The 25,710-nt window shown below is 37.1% G+C and overlaps 1 protein-coding gene across 1 annotated transcript; it reads right to left on the minus strand.

The window, feature by feature from the left end:
- Positions 1–1,130: 1,130 nt before the first annotated feature.
- On the minus strand, positions 1,131–25,217 carry LOC147826855 (uncharacterized). The gene is made up of 3 exons (XM_021261368.2): positions 25,128–25,217; positions 3,299–3,375; positions 1,131–2,369 (listed from the first exon to the last, which is right to left on the minus strand). Exons 1-3 carry the CDS (start codon positions 25,174–25,176, stop codon positions 1,296–1,298), a joined length of 1,200 nt encoding a protein of 399 aa, XP_021117027.2. The 5' UTR covers positions 25,177–25,217; the 3' UTR covers positions 1,131–1,295.
- Positions 25,218–25,710: the final 493 nt, after the last annotated feature.

Raw genomic sequence — 25,710 nt, forward strand, 5'->3', positions numbered from 1 at the left:
AGAACCTTCATGTGATTAGGAACAAGTGTTCATTTTGAACTTTGCTTTATACATGAAATGGAGCATCTGGTCCTGTGTGCATGCTCACATTTACATACATCCTGCTGTTTGAGTAAAGAGATGATCATTATTTTGCAAGAAATCATTTCCTCAGCTTAATGATTTGATAGTCCTTAAAAATTTAACTGCCTATCAGTTATTAAATTATCTATTCACACATATTCTTGTGTCAACTAAGCATTGTACTTAGAATAATAGTTCTTAGTGATGAGTGGAGATCTAGAATTTCTTGCAAGTGAAGTTTTCCACTATTGTTTAAAGAGAAATTATAAATGGAAATCTAGCAACATTCATTACAGATAGAAATTTTCCAGTCATATTTTCTACTGGGCCTTAAGCTGATATATATGATTGAAGTATTCTGTAAATGTTAGATTCTAGACTCAAATATCTGAAGCCTTGTCAGACAATTATCTGAGAGGTTGCATCATGGCATGACATATATAATTACTTTCCCCAAGTCCTTAGTTGTACTGATTGAGGAGCACATCCACATCATTAACTGAGGTTGTGAGTTTGTTCAGTTTCACATTTTGCAGGTAACACTGAAGCAGATTTCTTATTCATTTTATTTATATTTTTGCACAAGAGGGGAGACTGTGTGCTGCACACACTCATTGTAGTACTTTGTGAGCAGTCTGTCACAACAACAAAGGTCAGAATGATGGGAGAATCTTTTTTTAATGCAGGCAAGATTCTTATGTGTATGATGAGTTTATCTCCATCGTAAGATTTTTCCATCAGGTATAAGATTGGCCTAAGGCTTTTCCACTCAGATGACATTTATGTATTTTCTTTGATATATGAACTGTCTCATCATTGTTATGAGTAGATGACTGTTACCCAGACATATATTCTCAGTATGTGTTGTGTGCTGTGAGTTTTCTCTGAGGCCCACTAAGGTTAGATGAATACATGAAGACTTCTATAATTAGAGGAGACATGATTGGGTTGTCTACTGTGTTCTCTAATGAGTATTAAGTCTATACCATTGATTGAAGTTTTTCCCACACATAGGATTCTCACGTTTTCTCTCTTTTTCGAGTTGTCTCTGGAAGACTAAGTAACATAATTTACTGAAGCTTTTCCAAAAAAAGAGAATGTTCATGATTTCTCTCTAGAGTGTGTTTTCTCATGTCTCCGAAGTCTAGATAATTGCTTGAAGGCTTTCTCACACAGTTGACACTTATATGGTTTTTCTCCTGTGTGTGTTCTCTCATGTTCTCTAAGGTGACTCAATTGAGTGAAGGCTTTCCCACACAGATGGCAATCGTATGGTTTTTCTCCTGTGTGTGTTCTTTTATGTTGGGCAAGGAAGATGATTGAGTGAAGTCTTTCCCACACAGATGGCATCCATATGGTTTTTCTCCTGTGTGTGTTCTTCTATGCTGGGCAAGGGAAGATGATTGAGTGAAGGCTTTCCCACACAGATGGCATTCATATGGTTTTTCTCCTGTGTGTGTTCTTTTATGCTGGACAAGGGAAGATGATTTAGTGAAGGCTTTCCCACACAGATGACATTCATATGGTTTCTCTCCTGTGTGTGTTCTTTTATGCTGTTTAAGGTTAGATGATTGATTGAAGGCTTTCCCACACAGATGACATTCAAATGGTTTCTCTCCTGTGTGGGTTCTTTTATGCTGTTTAAGGGTACATGATTGAGTGAAGGCTTTCCCACACAGATGACATTCATATGGTTTCTCTCCTGTGTGTGTTCTTTTATGCTGTAGAAGGGCAAATGATTGAGTGAAGGCTTTCCCACACAAATAACACCTATATGGTTTTTCTCCTGTGTGTGTTTGCTTATGATTTCTAAGGGTAGAGGAATCAGAGAAGGCTTTCCCACACAGATGACATTCAAATGGTTTCTCTCCTGTGTGGGCTCTTTTATGATTTTTAAGGGTACATGATTGATTGAAGGCTTTCCCACACAGATTACATTCATATGGTTTCTCTCCAGTGTGTGTTAGATTATGTCTTCTGAATTTAGATAAATGATTAAATATTTTCCCACACTGCTGGCAATCATACTGATTCTCATGTGTCTGTGTTCCCGCATGCTGTTTAAACATACAAGTTGGACTGAAAGTTTTTCTGCACCTGCAACCTTCATATGGCTTCTCTACTATGTTAGTTTTAGTGTGACCTCTAAGCTCAGCATAACTGGGAAAGCTTTTACCACCTTGATGACATTTGTTTGAATGTATTCCAGATTCAGTTATTTTGTTTCTTCTATGCAGGGATTCATGGTTGTAGGTTTTGCAACACAGATGATTTTCACAGGTATTTTCCCGAATATTTTTCCATTCCTGTAGTATAAGTTTAAAGTTTGATTAATGTTTTTGCCACATAAATTTCATAAGAACATTTGTTATCTAGTGTGTATAGTGATTCATAAGACCAGAACTTGGAGGAAATACTTTCTCAATAATATAAAAATCATATCACTACTCTCCACTGTGAATCATACCAAACTTTCTCAGGCATGACCAGCTTTTAATATATTTCTCATTAGATATTCATATGAATATTCCATGATGAAATTTTGTTTTCTGTGTCCATGTATGAGGACTGACTATGAGGTTATACTTACAGTATGTTTATGCAATGTTTATTTGCAGTGAGAATTAAGAAGTGAGAAGCCAAGGCCAAGCAGTGATTAAAGTCTTCCTTTACACAAATTGAGAGGATTTTTTTTTACCAGGGATCAAACTCAGGACCTTGCTCTTACAAGGCAGGCAGGGCACCACTGAGGTAAGCCCCTGACCCTGAAAGGACTTTTGCACAAAAGCTTATCTTTTGGAATAAAATCACTTGTTGTTCATAATATACCCAGGTATATTTCTATGGTATTTTCTCAATATGAGAATTCCCAAATAAATACTGAAATCTAGAGATATGGGTTTTTATTTTTTCTTACATAAGCATGTGACATTTCTATCAGTTATGTAAGTTATCTTTAATTTGTACTATCAAATCCCATGACATTTTTATTTCATTTTGGATCTTGGATACCTTTGCAAGTGTATCTACAATATTTTTACTTTTTTCTGAGTTCACAAAGTGGTTCTCAACACATCTTAATTTAGCTAAGTGCAAAATTCTCAGAGCCTCTACCTCAGAGTGGTTTAATCTCATCTAAATCACAGTGGGACAATTAAGCTCAATTATTAATTTATCCCAGTAAAACTTCTTTCATTTAGATAATAAGTGTTATTGTATATAAACGTACCATTACCTTGATGGTGGGTGTGTCATTTCCTCCAATGTTCTGAGTCCTTATCCTTTCTAGTATTTTTGGAGCACCCTTTCTTTCTGTGGTGTTTAAAACAACAAAGAATTAGTACTATTTTAGGAAAATAGAAATGATGATATGCACCAAGGCTCAGAATCTGTTGCTCTTGAAATGACAGGTATTTCATTGTAATAAAATTAGATTTCACCAAAGAGACAAATCCAAAATCTTACAAAAATTTATGAAGACTGAAATATAAGCTATTGATTGATCTGTGGTTTATACAAGGTATCAATGAGGAAATTTAAATATTCCTGGAATCAAATGGAAACTGAAACAAAATATTTTCAAAATGCAGGACAATTTTGAAGGAGGTTGTAAACAGAAATCCATAGATATAACTGACTGGATTAAACATTCAAGAGATCTCAACAAACACTACAGTTGTATCTGTCCAATGCCTTGAAATAACAAAAACAAAGAAAAGGCAGATCCCAAAAATAGAAAATACATAATAAGCTGGTGAGCTGTAATTAATTAGAGATACAAATAGCAATAAAATAATCATTTTGTATAATTTATATAGAAAAGTTAGACTGTGAAACAATGACATACATGTAGAATTCTCAAGCCTGATTTATTTAATCTTAGATGAACAAGTAAATGTTAGAACTGAAATCCTTGAAACACCAAGGATCACAATGATATATTTTTAAAACAGACATAAAACACTGTAATTCTTCATAAAAATTTGTACATATCTCTACACATATGATCTACCAAAACTGGATGTACCTGATATGGAAAATATAAGCAAATCCAAGACAAACAATGAGCTTGAAGTATTAGACAATTGTCTCTCCTGAAGGACCAATAACATGAAATATCTGCTGAAATTTAGCAGATTGCACCAGAATTATGGACAATAATGTTGCTAAAGATTTGCACAAAATGGGAAAGGAAGGAATGCTTCTTCATTTATTTTCTAGAGCCAGTATCCAACTAACCACAGAGGACAAAACCACTGAAGAATAGAAAATTATAGGGCAATATTTTTGCAAATATACATGTACAATTAGTTTTACTTTTTCTGAGAATGTAAATTCAAGAACACAGATAAACCATAGCCACTCATTCATTCATGGTATGGAAGAATGGTGCAACATGGCACAAATAAAATTCATAATTCACCACATGAACAGATTTAATCATGAAAGTCCCAAAATGATGTTATTTGATGCACAGAAAGCCTTTCCAATAGTAAATATCTTTTAATGATCAAAACACATGTAGTAACTACATAAAGAAGAACAAATGTCTATATTAATAACAGTTAATTTCAGTAAACTCAGAAAATTAAACTGAATGGGAAAACAAAAAACATTTACATTATAATCAGTAGAAAAAATTTGCTTTTCACCCAAAACTTCTGTTCAGTATTTTAGTGGAATATGTATCAAAGTAATTAGGAAATTGAAAGCAAGAGAAATAGGAATAATGTAAGATGTCCAGTATCAAATGATGTCAGATTATTCCTATGTGAAAATGCTTTGATTCTTTCACTAGAAGACTCTAAAATCAACAACAGAAAACTTTTTGATTGAGAAATCAATTTATCAAAGCAACGGGATCCAGGGACTGGGGATTTAGCTCAGTGGTTCTGCCAACTGCCTTGCAAGCGCAAGGAGCTGAGTTCAATTCCTGGTACCAAAAACAAAAACAAAAACAAAACAACAGGATCCAAATATTAAAATATCTTAATTTTTCTAATAAAAAAAAGCTGAAAATAATTCAGAAAATTATTCTGTTTTTTTTTAAAGCCACGATCTTACCATGAAGCTGAGGCTGTCATACCAAGCTGGCTCTAAACCCTCCCAATCAGCCCTCCAAAACTCTGCATTGTGCTGGGATTACTTGTGGGCACAAACACACCTGGCCCAGGTAATGATTCTTTACAAAATGTGGGGGAAGGTAGTCTTTTCTGTTAAAGGGCATATTGACCATACATCCATTATATACAAATCTCTATTTTTGAGAAATCCTACTTTAGTAAAATATAACCATGTTTGTTTCCCCATTCCTAAGAAGGACAACTTGACACAAAGCAGGCACAGGCCAGTCCACCTGTGATAGAGTCCACCTTGAGCAAGCTGCAAGTTCATACATTGGCTTCACATATTCAAAGTGAGTCTGCCTATTAGCCCACAGTGGCTGCCTGAAGAGTCAGCAGTTGGTGTTTGGGAAAGGAACAGCTCTCCACACCACTGGTTATGGCAAAGGTCTCAATGATACAGGACACTGATGTCTTGGATGGCAAGACAATAGTGCAGCTGAGGGCAGCATGACTCATACAGAAAACTCCTACAGGGGCAAAATTAATCCAGGGTAAAAACCAAAATTCCCATTAATCAATGATATGATCTTACTAGAATATCTCATTCCCTGGTTGCCAGGAGCCTGCTCATGTCAGTGGTATCCATTTCAGTGTTCCCTGCACCACCCCTTATCCCTTCTAGAAGCTGTGTTTTCAATAAATAGTGGCAAGCTCGAGGAGAAGGTGTCTTAGGCAGATAAGAGGTTTGACTTTCCTGGGCCCCCTATTTATACATTAATATATTGTCTTTTCTTTCTTTAATCCTGGCACTGTACCTTTGTTCAGGTGATTGGTGGTCTCAGCATCCTCCAGTATACCTGCAATAAAACACTGTAACAGGCATATTTCTTGGTAACAGGATCTGTTCTGCCCAGCAGTGATGACTTCTTAACAACTTGCCAATTGGGATAGAAGGGGAGGTCATGCCCCTACTTTTAGAGCATGGCCCAGTGATGACAGTGAATCAAGAAATAAAATTTGGGCTACTTGACTGCTTGGTGTGTGGCTGACTTTGTGTAGCCTAGCAACACACCCTTCTGAACATGGAAAGCCTTACTGAGATAGTTTCAAAGTCCATTAGCCACATTGGAAACTTTTTGTCTCACAACTTGGCAACCAACATAGGGCCCTCAATGCACTTGGAAATGGCCTGCACCCTCCCCTTGGAAGGAGAGGTGCCCTGCCTAGGTTTGGTGGATTCCAAGATCTGAAATTGTCAGTGCCTCATTTCTGCAAGCACCTCCAGGGTAGAAAAGTTCTCAGAAATGTAGGGAAGGGCTCAGAAAAAAAAAAAAACTGCTACAGCTGAGCAGGCAGCCCTGTGCCCAGGTCAAGGTAAAACATTCAAGAATGGGTACAATTATTTCTTGGTGGTTGAGTCATTCTGAGGGTAGTTTGTGTGTGATTAAGACATATCTCAGACACAAAACTAATGGAGGACCCTGATCCATCTGCAGTTCCCCGAGAAAATCATTTGAGACAGACAAGGTGTTTGGGCTAGAGAGCATGAAATCTCCACATTTGAGGAGCTTAATCTTCTAGGAACATCTTATACTTAGAAAATGCAGGATGTATAATAATCAAATTTAAACCACTTTACAGAAAAAGAAACTAAAAGTAAATTTCCTCCAAGTAGTCCCTTGGGGGAATTGGTCCCATACTGGAACAACAGTGAGGGAATGAATAATACAAACACACCAGAAATGAAAACCTGTGGTTTCAAATAGGCCCAAGAACCTGCTCACAAACTTTTCAAGTTAAGGTCCGATGTAGATTGGGTCACTCAACTTTTGATAGAATGATCACATTAATGATAAAATTTATGGGTCCTGAAAAGAAGTTGATTATATCTGAGGTTGGATGTGGGGCTCAATGAGTGTGTATTCCATGAAAACAGAAAACGGAGGGGAAAAAGAGTAAGTAATGTGATCACACCACACCTGCTTAATTCTGCCTTATAACCAGGGGCAAAGCCCACCAGAGCAGGCAAATCAAGTGGGACAGAGTAAGCTCTAAATGAGGTGGAGCAGGCCACCACAGCATCAGCTGCTTTCTACCCCCTCTTCATACTCACACCCAAAGGATGACACAGCTGGTACCATAACATTCTATCTGCCAAGTTCTAAGTCACTGTTTGCAGCTTCATTCCCTCTCCTTTCATGTGTGAGCCCTAAGATGACATAGCCACTCAGCTCTCATTGTCTGCTCCACAATCTGAGCCACTGTCAGCAACCTCAGCCCCCACCTGTCTCATTACCCATCTGTGCCTGGACTGAAAGAGGAGCTGGAGCAAGGAGAAAAGGATGTTCAAACTTACCCTTTACTTCTTTAGGTAAAGAGAAACCATAGTTATTTTACCCCTCATGGAGGTTCCTCTGGTGTGTGGGTAAGACTCCTCACTGCTGCTGTATCCAGTTCTAAAGTATAGACATTGGAAGGGAACTAAAGCCCATACCAGAAGGTCACCAATGGTGGCTCAACAATTACACCAGTGATTGGATACAATTGTACATCTGCATTAACTACTGTCTGCACTAGGAATTCTATTCCCCTTGAGAGAATATTGTCAGGAGAGTGGAGATGGCCTTTGAGAGTGAGAACCTCCAGCTTCCCCTGACATCCTGGCTGCAGATGTGTACTTTCCTAATCAGAACCCCAGCAGGATAATAATGTGACCCAATGGGAGCACATGACAAAATTGAGAAACTGGATTTTAAATGGAATAAGGGAGTCAGTTCCCTGATTCTAAACAATGACTAGAGCATTTAACATCCACCTGTGAATATAGCAAGAAACTAACATTCATAACAGAGTAAAATACCAAAGGAGAAAATGGTCTGGACTAAATCATGAGGACCCCCTAACTCAAAGCAAAGCTCCACTTTGTTACACACATCTGGCCAGATATCTCAAAAAACTTCAGTATATTCAAGATTGGAAAGATAAATAACTAATGAAGTTAAAAGAGAAGCACAAAAATATATCCAAAGTGGGATTTAAAAAAAGCCAAGAGAGTGTTTTCTACCATAGAACAGATGGAAAAGGAACCGGACAATCCAGTAGCTCAAAAGTGAAGCAAGGCCACCTGAAGGGGTCCAGTGCCAAGGACTGAAGAAGGAAAAAGTGAAATGACTCTTATAAAGATGGGAAAAGGGGACACTTTTAAAGACATTGCACAGAATGGAAGAGGGAAGGGAAGTGATAAATATGATGATGACAAAGAAAAGGGGGCTCAGGGGATCTTTCATGTTGATGGGTCCTACCAAGAGACTCTGATAAATCCAGATGTAGGACCTAAAATGGAGATTTATTAGATTCTTAATAAATTTTGGAGTGTTCCAAACCTCATTTTATGATCAACCTCCTACATTACACTGCAATCAGAGAGCCCTTAAATATGAGGAATAAAATGGGAAGGCTTTATGGCTTCTAGTTTTGAAGCAATATAGGTCAAATTTCAACATTCAACAGCTCATGGAAAATGCCTCTTTTCCCTGAGGCAGGAACAAATATCCTAGGCAGAGATTTAATATCCAAATTACTGATAGGCCTCAATATTATAAAAAGTAAGATCAAAGTCTCCCTTAAACTCTTGATTCTCCAGTCTGAATACAACATTTTCCTGAAGTCTGGAATATAGATAGGAATCCAACTGGATATAACAATTCCCTGATGCCAAATGAATTAAAAAACAGGAGAGAATTAGTCAGCAGAAAATATTACACAATATCCCTAGAAGGGGATCTTCAACTGAACCCCATCAGAGAAGGACTCATAAACCCCAGGCTCCTAGAATCTAGTAAGTCATCCTTTAAAACCCCATCACTGCACAAACCACAACAAAGACACTGGACAGCTCTTATCAACTAGTGCAGGGCTTGGGAACAGTAAACTAGATGATCCAGAATAGGCATTCTATGATCTAAAAACCTGATCCTCTCCTTAGCAAAATTCTCTATCACCACAAATGACTCAGTGTTAGAGATGTAAAAGCTGCCTTTTGGATTTTTCCCTTGGCTGAAGATAGTAGAGACATATTTTCTTTTTAATTTCAGGATCCCTGTAGGGGAAGAAATAAAAATATTAGTATACTGTCTTCCCAAAGGGATTTACTGACACATCTAACTTGTTTGGAAAAATTATAGAACAATTTCTTGAAAAATTCACTCTCCCTCCACAGATTAAGTTGATTCAATATGTGGATGACTTATTGGTTTCCAGGGTTCGCAAAGGGGAAGTGACAGAGGCCACTATCAGCTTATTTAATATCCTAGCCTGGCAGGATGTCACAGTAACTAGAATTAAATTACAAATTGTGGAAAATGAAGTTAAATGTCAGGGACATTTCATTAGTGAGGGGAGATGGAAGCTATGTTTTGAGTGAGTGCAGGAGATTACCAACATGCCTCTATGGTGCACTAAAATATAACATAGTGTTTCAGGGACTATCTGAGAATTTCTCTCTATGGATAATTTCATATGCCCTGAAAAACCAAAGGCTTAAATCTTACTCTATTACAGTAGGAACCTGGCCTTCATCTTCAGAATTCAAAGAAAACCCAACAGGTAGAAAACCTTAAATAACCTCTCATCACTGACCCAGTCCTGGTGTTGCCCTTGATCAAAAATCCATCCCTCTGTTTATCATGTCATAAAAGGGATGGATCCCCAGCATCCTACCTCAGGAACATGAAGGTAGAAGGAAACCAGTGGCTTACTTGTCCAAGTTACTGGACTCACTAACCTGGGGTTGGCCAGAGTGTATCCAGTTCTTTACCACATTCACCATGCTAAGAAAACAGAAAACTTACTTTGATGGGGCCTTTATGGTCAGCAAACAACATCAAGTCTGGGCAATTCTTCACAATAATGTGGGAAGAATGCTAACTGATTACCAGATATTAAAACATAAAGACACCTTTTTGGTGAGAGATGTTATCAGTCTTTCCTCTCATAGCTTCCTGAAGCCTGCTGAATTCTTCTTCAAGGATAACACCCAAAGTGTTGTGGATCACGATGTATGGATCTCAGAGATGATCAGACAAACTTTTACCAACCTTAGAGAAACTCCCTTTGCTACTATATAAAGCTTTTCATATGTGGTTCCTCAAAAGAAAGAGACATAACAGGTACTCTGTTATAAACAGGGAATAAAGTTCTTAAAGAGAGGGGCAACAACTATTTATACTGACTCCAAATGTGCTTTTGCTGTGGTCCACAATTTGAAACATCAGGGTTGAATGATGCCTGATTAATAGCAAAGAACTGGACCTCCACTATAAAAAATTAATCATGTAGGTTTAAGAAAGTCTTATGTTGCTTGAAGACATAGCTGTAGTACAGGTACCATGACCCCAAAGGGGAAGTTCAATGGAAGCCTGGGAACCAGGCAAGCAGATGAGATTGTGAAAAAGTCAGCCCTCCAATCAGAAGCCCCTGTATTCCACCTCATCTCCTTTCTCACTTCACCATTATTCCCTCATTCCTGCAAACGGAAAATATAGATTCAGACAGTGGGAGCCATTTTACTGTTAACATCCTTAGAGTACACAGAGGGACCTAAAAACTTCTGAAAATTGTATATACCATGACATCCTACAAGCTCTGGAAAAGAACACAGGATGATTCAATTCCTAAAAAGTTATTTAGCTACTGTAATACTAGAAACTAGCCTACCCTGGAAAAGTGGTTTCACACTGCATTCTTCAGAATCAGAGCTGCTTCAAGAATTGATATTAGTCTGTCCCCCTGTGAGATGCTCTATGGCCTCCCTTCCTAGGCCATTGTACTGGCATCCTCATCTTTGAAACAAAAGACCAATTCCATAGAGACTATGTACTCTGCCCCCCTACTCTGCTTTCTCTGTCACACAAGGCTTGCTTGTACAGACTTCACCTCTTGACTTCCTGTACACCACATCCCACTGGCGAACTGATTATACCTTGATCAAGATGTGGAGAGAAGAAAACCTCCAACCAACTTGGGAAGATACTCTCAGCTGTTATTTACAATTGACAGCACTGTACACAGGCTGATAAATTTTGGACTCATTACATTAGAGTTTAAATATTACTTTCATCTGAAACTGAGGGAAAATGGAGGCCAATTCCAAATTCCACAGATACCAAGGTATACTTTAAAGTGTTATAATGGGGCTTTTACATTTAGCTGAGGTTTCCCATGGTATCTTCACTATCAATGTTACTGTGGTTCCCTCCTTTGAGAATACCGCATTTCATGCATGTTTTGTTCCTTCCTCTAGGAACTTGCATATCCAAAAGCAGTAGTTTGGACCTGATAAATATCTCTGCCCCTCTAGCAAAAAGGATGTAAGTATAGTGTTTTAAAGGGTTCCTGTAATGGCAGGAATGACATCTGGTGGACTACTCAATATAAAGTTTGGACTGATAACCTACCATCTTCCAATTCACTGTGAGCCTTTAAAAATACAGATAATATGAGGAAATGCTTCTTGCCACTGCCAGCCCCTGGAGTGTAATCTCCTACTCCTGGTTACTGATGATCCTCCAACTATGAATCAAAAACCCAGAATTATGAGAACTTTGGATTGAGTACAGAAGGCTCAGGAAATGATCTACTCAGTTCCTTTGCTTTCAAGCTGGTCAAAAACACCCCCAACACACCCTCTCCTTCCACCATCATGGCTGTTACCCTACAGACTAGCTTAATGGCACCTCTATGGTCTAGCAATGACCCTGCAAATGTCACGGTCGTAGAAGTTAAAGACTTTCAACCACCTTTGGCAATTTAGACTTTATTCAAGAAAACATATGTTTGACCTGAGGAGCAGTGGAACAGATTAGAAGATGCAGAAACAATGCCAGACACACTCAGCCATCTCATCTTTGATAAAGGAGCCAAACACCCTCACTGGTGGAAGATAGCCTCTTTAATAAATGGTGCTGGAAAAATTGAGCTTCAACTTGCCAAATATCAAAACTAGACCTATATCTCTCACCCTGCACTAAACTAAAATCAAAATGGATTAAAGATCTAAATATTGAACTAGAAACACTGAACCAGTTGGAACAGTGGTTAGGTAGAACCCTTGAAGACATCGGTGTAGGAAAAGATTTTATGAACAAAATCTCAGTTGCCCGTGAACTAGCACAAACAATTGACAAATGGGATCTCTTCTTATTGAAAGGCTTCTGCACAGCAAGAGAAACCACCAGCAGTGTTGAGAGACAACCCACAATGTGGGAAAAAATCTTCACCTGCTCTTCCTCAGACAAAGGTCTACTATCTCAAATCTATAAAGAACTTAAAAAGATTGGACATCCCAAATTTAAAGACCCGATCCAAAAATGGACATCTGAAATGAACAGGCATTTCTCAGACAAAGAAGTAGAAATAGCAAATAAATACATGAAAAATGTTCAACATCACTGGTCATTCAAGAGATGCAAATGAAAATGCTGAGATTCCACTTCACTCCCGAAAGATTGGCTGCTATCATGAAATCAACCAATAACAATTGCTGGCGGGGCTGTGGGGAAAGAGGAACCTGCTCCACTTGTGATCGGATTGTAGACTGGTGCAAGCACTGTGGAAATCAGTATAGAGATACCTCAAAGAACTAGGACTGGAAGTCCCATTTGACCCCATTATTCCACTGCTGGGCATCTTCCCCAAAGTATTAAAAGAATCATGCCATAGTGATATATGTGTGCCCATGTTCATAGCAGCGCAATTTCTGATAGCTAAAGCCTGGAAAAAGTCCAAATTCCCATCAACTGGAGACTGAATAAAGAAAATGTGTTTTTTTTTATAAAATGGAGTACTACTCAGCCATGAAAATTGAGAAATTAGAGGCATTTATAGCTAAGTGGATGCACATTGAGGAGATACTCTTAAATGAAATAAATAGGACACATATGTATAAAAATCAAATAGTTTCTCTGGTGTGAGATACTGAAAGTGTAAATAAGGACTAAAATGTATAATGGGTAATGTGAAATAGGAAGAAGAGGGGCAAAGTGGAAGGAAGTGGGAGGGCTAAGAGAAAGGATAGAAGGGAATGAGATTAATATGAGAAAATGTATAAATAGGAAGAAAATCTTTGTAAATAGGGAGGAATGGAGGGGTTGAAGGGTTGGCTGGGCAAGGGTGAAAAATAATAACCAAGAGAGACTATGTAAAGTTGCAAATTTCCAATGATGAATGTCATTATATTGTATACCTAAAATGTACCAATGATTAAAATGAATAATCGATAATGCAAAATAGGAAGAAAAGGTCCAAAGTGGTAGGGGTAGTGGGAGGGGCAGGGGAAAGGAAAGAAGGGAAAGGAAAATGCTGAGAAATGGAAAAAATGGAAATAAAGTCTTTGTAAATAGGGAAGGGTGGAGGGCGTGAAGGGAGGGCTAGGAATGGGGAAAAAATAAGAACCAAGATGCATTTTGTAAAGGTACAATTCCCAATGAGAAATGTAATTGTGTTGTATACCTACAATGTACCAATAAAAGAATTTAATAAAGAAAATATACCAAACATATGTTTCCCAGAAATGGATTAACTATCCTCTTCAAAACCTCAAGTATAAAAATGATTCCTATGCAGGCAGAGCCTGTCAGCCAGATGCTCAGGTAGTCTGATTTCCCATAGGAGGGACCTCAGTCATGTTGGGATCTATGACAGCCATCTTTCAAGACCAGGTGGCCAGGGGCAATAATTCCTGCCAGATTTTGTCACTTCTGCTGAAAATGATGAGAGATCATAGACGTAAGCCTACAATAAACATAGGACTCAAGTCCTGGGTAACTAAGTACCCCTCATGTATAAGATGGGGGCAGTGAGAACTCCAGGGTAGTGCATGGAGATGTACTGATGTTAGGTCTTGTGAGGATCTGAACAATCAGGCAGCATAGGCTGTGGCTCAGACAGTGCTCTGGTGGTATTCAGGGCTTCATTACTCAAGACCTTAGTGGCCACCTGGAGTGGGACTTGTGCTTTGGTGCAGTTGGCCACCCCTTTCCCCCTTACACTTAGAAATCCTAATGAACCCCAAATCTATTCTGCACCAGGGAGAAAACTTATCATAAGGAGGATCATCTGTTTAACATATAGACATTGACCCCAGAACATTCCCCAAGGGAGTGCCCACAGAATTTCAGGCTAGAAATAATATAGCAGCAGGACTGGTTTCAGTACCCCTTGTTGGTCCACCATCAACACAATGGGCCAAATGAGAAATATTGTAACTGAGGTTTGTAAAGTGTATTAGAGAATCAATTAAAGGAATAGCAGAACAACTAGGCCCCAGCAGCAAAATGGCCTGGGAAAATAGTTTGGCTTTAGACATGATTTTGGAAAAAAAGGAGGAGCCTGTGTAGTGACAGGCAGCCAATGAAGTACTATCATTCCAAATCATACAGGTCCAGATGGTATTATTATCAAGGTGCTGGAGGGTGTAACAACAATCTCTAATGAGTTAGTAGCAAACCCAGGAATAGGTGACCCTTTCTTTAATGGAATGGATCAATGCTTTATGTCATGGAAGGGAATAACTACCTCCATCCTGAGTTCTGTTATCACTGTGTTTGGGGCAGTGGCTCTAGTGGGAGGCTGCATCATTCCCTGGGTAAGAGGGATGTGCAAAGCCTGAAAGAGACATCCCTTACTAAGCCATCCTTGCTTGCCTACAAAATCAAACTACTAGTATTATAAACCTCAGACTGAGATGACAAATGTCAATGATTGTTTGTTCAGTTTGAAGAAAAGTACAACAGTGTGTCACTAAGAAGGGCAAAATTTGTGTAAAAAGTAAACTTTTTTATGAAGGGGGATATTTTGAATAACTCCATTTATAAGAATTAATTATACCAAAATTCTCTTTTTGTAAAATGTGCATGTGGATATTTTCCCAATCCTTACAAGAATAACTTGGGACAATATGGCCATATGCTAGTCCACCTACAGTAAAACTTGGTAACAAAGATTCTTCTGCGTCACAGCATCTGTTCTGCCCAGAATTACAACTCCTTAAGAACTATGGAATCAGGTTAACATGTGAGGCCATGTTTCCACTAATTGAGCATGTCACAGTGACAACAGTGAGTCAAGAAATAAAGCCATGTGGAGTGACTGCCTGGTGTGCTGCCAGGCAGTGTCTATCCTAGCTATTCCCCACTCTGAAGAAGTCTAGCTTTGCTGAAATACTTTCAATGATTTTTCTCTGGTTCTGTTGTGAACATAGGGATTTTCTCTCTGACACAGTATTTTCCAAAAACTATCAAAATATAAGTTCAAACAAATATCAAGTTTTTCTACATTTAGAATTATGCAACATGATGTAGGGATTGAAAAAGATATTATAAGATAGAAAGAACTGTAATATATCTCATATTGAAATGTCACCTACTATTCATATATGGAAAGAGATTTGAATATGAAAAAGGGAAGTGATAACAGCAACAAAGTAGACACTATTAGATTAGTTCATTGACGAGTTCTTTGTTGAATAGGAGTTTTCGGACAGGACCTGGTTGGAATATGGAGGTCATGGGAAAGCTCTCATCTCCACCTGACTGACTCTTCTCACCTCTTTTTCTCTTTTGAACCCCACCTTCCACTACCTGTGTAGCTTCTCAGGCCATTCTCTTATGATAAATTGTAACCTCAGAAATTGTGCATTACAGGAAAAATTTTCTTTCTCTAAAGTGTTGGTCTTAAATATTTTGGAAGAGGAACAGTGATTAATGCCATCTCTCATGTTCATGAGGTTACAGAATTGATATTCTTTTAATGATCTTGTTATGAAAGAGATCTGTAAATTCAGTGAATTCCAATGATGATATTAAATACAGTTCTTTGAAAGATGAGAAAACCAATCCTACAATTCATCAGCAAAAGACGCACATGCACACACACACACACACACACACACACACACACACACAGATGCAAGCCCAAGCAAAAACGATCATCAGAAAGTTTAGGAAAGCTAAAAATCTCCAATATTAAATATCCATGTATTAAAATAAAAGTTAAAAAATTGACATAATATTGGCATAAACAGAGAAAGAAGCAATAGACTGGAGGACAGTGAAAGAAAATTACATACTAACAGCTATCATTTTCCTGAAAAGAAGACAAGCATATGTATTGAATAAAAACTAGTGTGATAAATATTATTAGAAAACTGGATATTCATAGATAATTAGAAGTAGATTCCAAACTTTCACAATGTAAAAAATGACCACTGAAAGTATATCAAATACCCAGATATATTGTAACATTTATTTGACCAAGAAGATAGGAGAAGAAAATGTTTCACTCTGCAAGCAAATATAAAAGTTTTCTGAACTGGACTCCATTAGAAAATATACAGGAGGAGCAGGTTGAAGCTATGTGGCTGTCCAGGACCCCGCCCATGCCACCATGAGGTCTGCTCCTCCTCTGGCCTTCTGGATTTTCTGCTACCTGGTCCCACACTACAGAGGCACAGGAGATTATAACGACCCTTGTCCTGAGCGCCACAAGATAGAGCAGAAGTTAGGAACAGAAAGAGGGCTTCTCAGGCTCCTCCATGAAAACTGAAGCTCAGTGGAAAAATAAAGAGAATCTCTATAATAGAGGCACATCAGACCACTGTACTTGGTCTACTGCTGCCTTGCTGAGACACTGACTCATATATGCACATGGATTCCTACTTTGCCTACTGTGACAGCAGAGACATACCCTGAAGGAGGCCCATAATTTCTAGTGCTATTTGCAAAAAAGAAAAACAATTGTTTTTCTCTTATTTTCAATTCTTAATTTTTACATTCTCTCTACTCTCAAATTTTACTTTTCTTTCTTTTATCCTTTTTCCCTCTCTTTCACTCATTCTCTTGCTGTCCCACATTGCTCCTCATCTCCCCATTTGTTCCTTTCTGCACTGAGTTCGGATTTCTCCCTTATTGATTTTTTCTTCTATTTTTCCTTCTCTTGATTATCATTAGGTTTAAAGGAAAGTAAATTTGGTATCAAGCCTCCCTGTTGCTGTTAGGTGATTCTACTCATGTCTTTGTTCTTTCATTCTGCCATTTTCTCTTGCCTTTAACAACTTCTTAGGGTTTGTGTGATCTTTCTGTCTTCGGGACTCACCGCTAATCTTACCTATTCTTTCTACCTGTCCCTCCCTCCCCAACTCCTTTAACTCACCAACTGAAGGGGAAAGATGCTATATTGAAGAGTTTATTCATTAGGAACTCATGGTAGGTTGGCTCTCAGTTTTAATTTAACTCACATAGTTAAAACTGATAGATTAATATTTACCACAAATTGTCATTTTTCTAAGCTGTGCTTGAAGCTATGGTATTGCTGACTATGTCTTTTGGGCTAACGTGATGTGATTGATCTAATTTGTTTTCCTTACTGGTATAAGGAAAATAAAATAGTCTCAGAGTCATTTTCCTACCTGGTATAAGGAAAATAGAATAGCCAAACACAAGCTATATCTAGAAGGCACCTCTGAAAGGCAATCATTCCACAAGGGTTCTAAACACAAGCAATAATGATACCTACATTAAGCAATTTTGAAATATCAACCCAGGAATTAAACCAAGGACAGTACCAAAAACAAAAATGAGATGACAGTTAAGCAAGGTACAAATGCAGGCTTCCATGCCATAAAAAGGAAATTCTGTGGGAAGTGAGGTGGAAAAGTCTGACAAGCAACCACTTGGACACCCTGAACTGATAACATAGGAAGTAAAAAAGCAGATGCATGAGGCTCTAGAAAAATTCAAAACAGAAATAATCTCCCAGATAAATACAGACATATTGAGCAGAATGAAAGACATGAATAGAAGCTCTAGAGCAGAAGCAGATAAGAAAATAGATGAGATCAGGGACATGCTGGAAGCCCTGAATGCCCAGAATAAGAAAGAAATGGAAAACATGATTGCCCAACATAAGAAAGAAATGGAATCCATGAAACAGGTTCAAAGAGATATTCAAGAGATTAAAAACTCCATTGAAAGCATGCAGAGCAGACTAAGAGAATCTGAAGACAGAATATCAGATATAGAAGACAGGATTGTGGTTAAAGACCATGAAAACAGAGATTACTTAAAGATAGTAAAGGGACCGTGAGAAATCAATCCAACAGCTGCTGGATGATGCAAAGAAGAATAACATAAGACTCATAGGAGTCCACGAAAAAACAGGAGAAAGTACAATTGACATAAAAACTGTTCAAAGAAGTAATAGTACAAAACTTCCCAGACAGAGGTAGAGAATTGGACGTACAGATAAGTGAGGCATATAGAACTCCAACCAGCCGTGACCAAAAAAATCTAGACCTAGACATATAATAGTCAAGATCCCAGAAACTGAACAGAAGAACAAAATTCTACAGGCAGTTGGAGAAAAGAAACAAATCACCTACAAGGGAAAGCCCATCAGAATCATGGCAGATTCTCAACACAAACCCTCAACTCAAGGAGAGCCTGGAGTGAAGCAATTCAAGCCCTCAAAGAAAATAACTTCCAACCTAGACTGTTGTATCTGGCAAAAATATCTTTTAAAATAGATGGGGAAATTACATACTTTCATGACAAAGAACACCTGAGAAACTTCATGAACACCTAACCAGCACTACAAAAATTTTAAGTAATGTTGTAGAAAAAGACATTGAAGGTCACAGCTGCATGAGCCCCAGCAGAGAGAAGGCACCATCCAGGGTAAGATGCTAAAACAAAAGGGGGTAAAATAAGAAATAAAAGAGTCAACAACAGTAAAACATCAAGGCAAGGATGAGTCATATCTCTCAATTATAACTATTAATGTTAATGGCCTCAGTTCACCAATCAAAAGAAATAGACTGACAGAATGGATTCAGAAGCAAAACCCAGCAATATGCTGTATACAAGAAACACACCTAACTCAAAAGTAAATCCAGGGACTGAAAGTAAAAGGATGGAAAACAGTTCTCCACATGACAGGAACCCTGAAAAAACAGGCATAGCAATCTTATTAGATTTCCAACCAAAACTAATTAAGAGACACGAAGATGGTCACTACATCCTTGTGAAACGAACAATCCAAGAGGAAGAGATGACAATCCTAAAAATATGTGCCAAATACAAATTCCCCCAACTATACAAAACAAATATTAATGGACATGAAAAACCAAATAAGCATTAATACAATTGTAGTGGGGGACATCAACACCCCTCTATCACAAATAGACAGATGAACTAGAAAAAAATTAACTATGAATTTCTAGAACTGAATCAAGCTGTTGAACAAATGGACTTAATAGATGTTGACAGAGTGGTCCACCCCACAAAATCATAATACACATTCTTTTTAGCTGCACATGGGTTATTCTCCAAAATAGATCACATGCTAGTTCATAAGACATATCTAAGTAAATGTAAAAGAATTGAAGTTATCCCCTGTATATTATCAGGCCATAGTGCAATACAATTGGACATCAATAACATAAGAAACTGCAAAACTCCCACAGATACATGGAAATTGAACAACACCCTCCTGAACAACCAATGGGTTACAGAGGAAGTTAAAGAAGAAATTAGACAGTTTCTACAAGTAAATGATAATGCCAGTACAACATATAGGAATCTGTGGGACACAATGAAAGCAGTTCTACATGGGAAACTCATAGCAGTGAATGCCCATATTAGAACAACAGAGAGAACTGTTAAAAAATCTAATGCAGAACCTCAAGCTCCTAGAAAAGGAAGAGCATAACAAACTCAAAGCTCATTCAAGAAAGGAAATTATAAAGATCTGAGCAGAAATCAATGCAATGGAGACTAAAAGAATGATATAAAAAAATCAATGAATCAAAGAGTTGATTTTTTAAAGAATAAATAAAATCGATAAACCTTTAGCCAACCCTATCAAAAAAAGGAAAAAAAGGCTCAAATCCATGCAATTAAGAATGAAAATGTTGAAGCCACAACAAATCCAACAGAAATTCAGAGAATCTTCAATACCTACTTTGAGAAACTGTACTCATAAAATAGAAAACACAGAAGAATGGACAGATTCCTAGATACATATGAATTGTCAAAATTAAATGAAGAAGATATAGAAATTCTAAACACTCCAATAACAATGAGTGAAATTGAAAATATAATAAAAAATATACCAACAAAGAAAAGGTCAGGTCAGGAAGGCTTCACTGCTGAATTCTACAAGACATTTAAAGAAGAACTCTTGCCATTAATCTTTAAACTCATCAAGGAAATTGAAAGGGAAACAAGGGTTCTAAATTCATTCCTGGAAGCAAGTGTTAAACTTTGATCCCAAAACCAGGGAAAGACCCAAACCAAAAAGAGAACTACGGACCAATGTCCCTAATGAACACAGATGCAAAAATCCTCAACAACATTCTGGCAAACAGAATACAGAGGGTCATCAAGAAGATCATGCACCCTGACCAAGTCGGATTTATCCCAGAGATGCAAGGATGGTTCAACATTTGTAAATCAATAAATGTAATACACTACATTAACAGAGTCAAGGACAAAAACCACATGATCATCTCAATAGATTCAGAAAAAGCATTTGACAAAATCCAACACCCATTCAAGATAAAAACCCTACAGAAAATTGGCAAAGAAGGGCTTTAGCACAACCTGATTAAGGCTATCTATGAAAAACCAACAGCCAAAAACATACTAAATGTTCAAAAACAGAAAACTCACACTAAAATCCAGAATAAGAGAAGAAAGCACACTATCTCCACTCCTGTTCAATATTGTTCTGGAAACATTAGCCATAGCAATTAGAAAAGAGAAAGAAATAAAAAGAATAAAGATAGGAAAGGGAGAAGTGAAACTGTCATTATTTGTTGATAATATGATAATTTACATAGAAGAGCCAAAAAAACTCAGTCAAAAGTCTGCTAGACCTGACTGACAGATTTAAAAGTGTAGGTGGATACAAGGTCAACACTCAAAAAACAAGAGCCTTCTTATAGTCAAATAGCAGACCCATTGAGGGAGAAATTGGGGAAATAATTCCTTTTATAATAGCATGAAACAAATGAAATATCTAGGAATCAACCTAACAAAGGAAGCAAAAGACCTCTACATTGAAAACTATAGCTCTCTGAAAAAGGAGATTGAAGAGGATATAAGAAAATAGAAAGATATCCCTTGTTCCTGGGTAGGAAGAACCAATATAGTGAAAATGGCCATACTTCCAAAACTGCTATACAGATTCAATGCAATACCAATAAAAATTCCAACAATATACTTCACAGAACTAGAGAAAACAATCCAAAAATTCATTTGGAAACAGAAGAAATCTAGAATAGCAAAAGTAATTCTAGGCAACAGAGAAATGGCTAGGGGTATCACAATCCCCAAATTGAAACTATACTACAAAGCTACTGTGTCAAAAACAGCATGGTACTGGCAAAGAAACAGACCCAAAGATCAGTGGAATAGATTAGAAGATGCAGAAACAACTCTGGACATGCTCAGCCACCTCATCTTTTACAAAGGAGCCAATCACCCTCATCGGAGGAAAGATAGCCTCTTTAATAAATGGTGTTGGAAAAACTGGATTTCAACCTGCCAAAGATTAAAACTAGACCCATACCTATCACCGCACACTAAACTAAGAGTGAAGTGGATTAAAGATCTAAATATTAAGCCAGAAACACTAAACTTGCTGGAAGATTACTTAGGTTGAACTCTTGATGACATTAGCATAGGAAAAGACTTTATGAACAAATCTTCAAAAGCAAGGCAGTTAGCACAAAGAATCAGCACTGGGATCTCATCATATTAAAAAGCTTCTGCACTGCAAGAGAAACTACCAACAGAGCTAAGAGACAACCTACAATGTGTGAAGAAATATTTAGCAGCTGTACCTCAGACAAAGGTCTACTATCGAGAATATACAAAGAACTGAAAAAAATCAGACCCTCCAAATTCAAAGACCCAATTCAAAAATAGGCAACCGAAATGAACAGACATTTCTCAAACAAAGTAAAAACAGCAATTAAATACATGAAAAAATGTTCTACATCACTTTACATTCGAGAGATGCAGATGAAAACAACACTGAGATTCCAGCTCACCCCACAAAGATTGGCTGCTATGTAGAAATCAATAAATAACAAATGCTGGCGGGGGTGTGGAGAGAAAGGAACACTTCTCCATTGTTGGTGGGAGTGCAGACTGGTGCAACCACTGTGGAAATCAGCATGGAGATACCTCAAATAACTAGGACTGCAGGTCCCATTTGACCCAGCTATTCCCCTACTGGGTATCTTCCCCAAAGAATTAAAAGAATCATACCACAGTGATATATGTGCACGTACGTTTATAGCAGCACAGTTTGCAATAGCTAAAGCTTGGAAACAGTGCAAGTGCCCATTGAGTGGCAAGTAGATAAAGAAGATATTTTTATATAAAATGGAGTACTACTCAGCGATAAAGAATGAGAAACTAGAGACACTTATAGCTAAATGGATGCATATTGAGGCCATACTCTTAAGTGAAATAAATAGGACACACATGTGTAAATACCAGATAGTTTCTATAGTGTGAGAAATTGAAAGTGTAAAAAAGGATGAAAACGATTAAAATGAATAACTGATAATTTGAAATAAGAAAACGTCCAAGGGTTAGAGTATAGTGGGAGGGGAAGGGGAATGGGAAGAAGGGAAATGAAAAATTATGAGAAAGAAAAAAATGGAATCAAAGTCTGTGTAAATAAGGAAGAGTGGAGAGGGTAAGAGGTGCAAAGGTAATGGGAGAAAAAATAAAAACTAAGATACATCATGTGCTGGTACAAGCACCCAATGATAAGTGTAAATGTATTTTAACCCTAAAATGTACCAATATATATATATATATATATATAATAAAATAAAATAAAATAAACAGGAGAAATAATCAACAAATGAGGTAATAGCAAACAGAAAGCTATTGCACTGCAATAAAAATGCCAAATGAAGACGCAAACTCTACAACAGAAGAAACTCTTTGAGAGCAATCCTTAGTACAGAGCAGTATGATCATATATCTATATACATATAAATACATATGTAGTTAAAATAAAATACATATACATCAATAGAAAAGAAAATGAATGTAGTCATTTCTCTAAAGAAGAAATGAAAAGAGAAGAAATTAAATTGAAATAATTTCCACATCATTAATTATCTGTGAATTACAAATATAAACTACCTTGAGATTTCATCTCACCAATTAGAATGAGGATGATATACAATAATAATAAATTATCTTGAGGATTTGAGGTAAAACTAGATATAAATTTCTCTTGTAGATGATTAAATTCATTATGGAAATCACTGTGAATGTTCCTGAAAAGACTAAATTTTGACCTACCATTTTATCCTACTTCTTAAAAAGTTGATACATTTCCTAAAGAATTCCTAAAGTATTTGTATTCTTTAAATATCTTTATTCCAGCAAAATACATGTCTTCATAGCTATGAAAACTTCTTAGGTGCACATAGGAAAATGGATGAAGGGAGAGAATATGTATTTATGCACAATGAAATATTTTTACACACACAAACTAAACAAAACAAAATATGCTATGATTAAACTTGAGGTCATGTTGCATAAAATGAGTCAGATTAGTAAGGTAAAATATCATGTTTTGTCTCATAAGCAGAACGTGGAAGAAAATCTAAAGTTGGATTGGCATGTTAGTAAAGGGAAAAGCATTGGAGAAGTAGAGGATGAAAGGAAGGAGAGAGGAAAAGGCATTTATATATCTAAGGGAAAAGTGAAAAGAATCAAAATGTGTTGTATGCGTGTGCAGCTTTTATAAAATGAAACATATTAGTCCCTCAAATTACCATACAACTAATAAAAACCACAAAAAATTGTCACTCAAATTGAGTAAAAATGGCAATTGTCAAATTATATGTTCTAGGCATTAGTCAAATAGAGATTGCAGGCATTTGTCCAATTGTAGGTCATAGGCATTTGATATTGTAGAATTCGGTAAAAATTTATCACACAAATTAAAATGGAAACAAAAATCTGTGCTGGTACACAGGGAAAATCTTTAGTGAGTCCTATGACAAAAACAGATATACACAAAATTAATTTCAATACGTACATATGGTTCTCTCCCAAATGTGAAACAACGACAGGAAAATGCATGACTTGTGATGTTCCACTGAATTAAATGATAGCACTTGTGACATTTTTCACAGGGTCTTCGGCTACATTTTAGGAAACATCATTCCCTTCACCAGTCTCACATCTCACATATGCCATGGCCAGGCTCCAATCTGTATTGAAGCACGAGTCCCTGGTTCTAACCTTGACTACAAATTTGGACAAACTTTTCTCGTCCCATCACCCACAGCAATGGAGATGCCATGAAAGGGATTTGGGAGAATATTGGAGAAGAGGAGGATGAGGGGAAGGAGAGAGGAAATGTTAAGGAGGAAATGAGGGGCATGAGAAGTACCAATGTATGATATATGCATTTACAAATTGGGTTAAATGAAACATTACTTTCTCTATGAGTAATACAAATCAATTACAAAGAAACAAGTGATAACAAAGACTGTCACTTAAACTGAGTACATGCATTAACAGAGGTCCAATGGTAAGTTGCACAAATATAGAGCATGGGATATTATAGAAGTTTGTAAAGATTAAATTAGTTAAAATTAAAATGGTGACAAGAGCCTGTTCAAGTATATAGAGAAAAATCTTTAATGGAATCTCTGAGGACAATAGCCCCTATATGAAATGGTAACTCCAGTGTATACATAAATCTTCTATCCAACTGCAGCAAAAGCAAAGATAAATACACATTCTGGAGATGGTCATGTAAAAGAAATACTGAGAAAACTTGAAAGAATCGCCCATGTTCTCTTGCACATTGTACAGAGCATCACTCACTTTAAAAGCCTTCACTTTGCATACTGACCACGCTCCCATGTGTACTGAAGCACCACTCAGTGGTCCCTACCTGGACTCTGAAGTTGAGGAATAACTCTTCCTTCCACCATCCACAGCATTTCTTTGTCCACTGAAAGAAAATTTAAATCTGATTTGCAGAGCTGGTATCCTGTTCAGGGAAAAGCAAGCAAGCACATTTTTATTTTTGTGGCAACAAAAATATTTTGATCAAGAACATGGGATGGAATTGAGAAGAAATAAGGAACTAGAGGTTAGACCTAGGAAATATATTCAGAAAATGTCATTGAGTGAATTTTTGAATATTAAATGGAAATCTAGAATATGTGCCAAAAGAGGATCCTTTGTCAGGATTCTTATATTCATCCCTCTTTTTAAATGAAATGTAGAATTATCAATATTTCAAAAATAATAAAATACATATGTCCATGGTAAAATGAATACTATTGAAATAGAATCTAACAAAAACCCCTCAAGAATACTCACATTACATTTATTTTCATATCTGGGTCAAAACTCAAAATGCTGAATTTAAAATAATACTTTTCCAATTATTTAGTGAATTTATAATTTGGAAAACACTCATTCAATACATAGTTTTTCTCTGTGTTTTGCAGACATGCTTGCAGTGAAGG

Source organism: Heterocephalus glaber, unplaced genomic scaffold (genome assembly GCF_053883595.1).
Source record: "Heterocephalus glaber isolate CG9 unplaced genomic scaffold, H.glaber_assembly_v1.0 deba00001460, whole genome shotgun sequence".
In the NCBI taxonomy this organism is placed as follows: Eukaryota; Metazoa; Chordata; class Mammalia; order Rodentia; family Bathyergidae; genus Heterocephalus; species Heterocephalus glaber.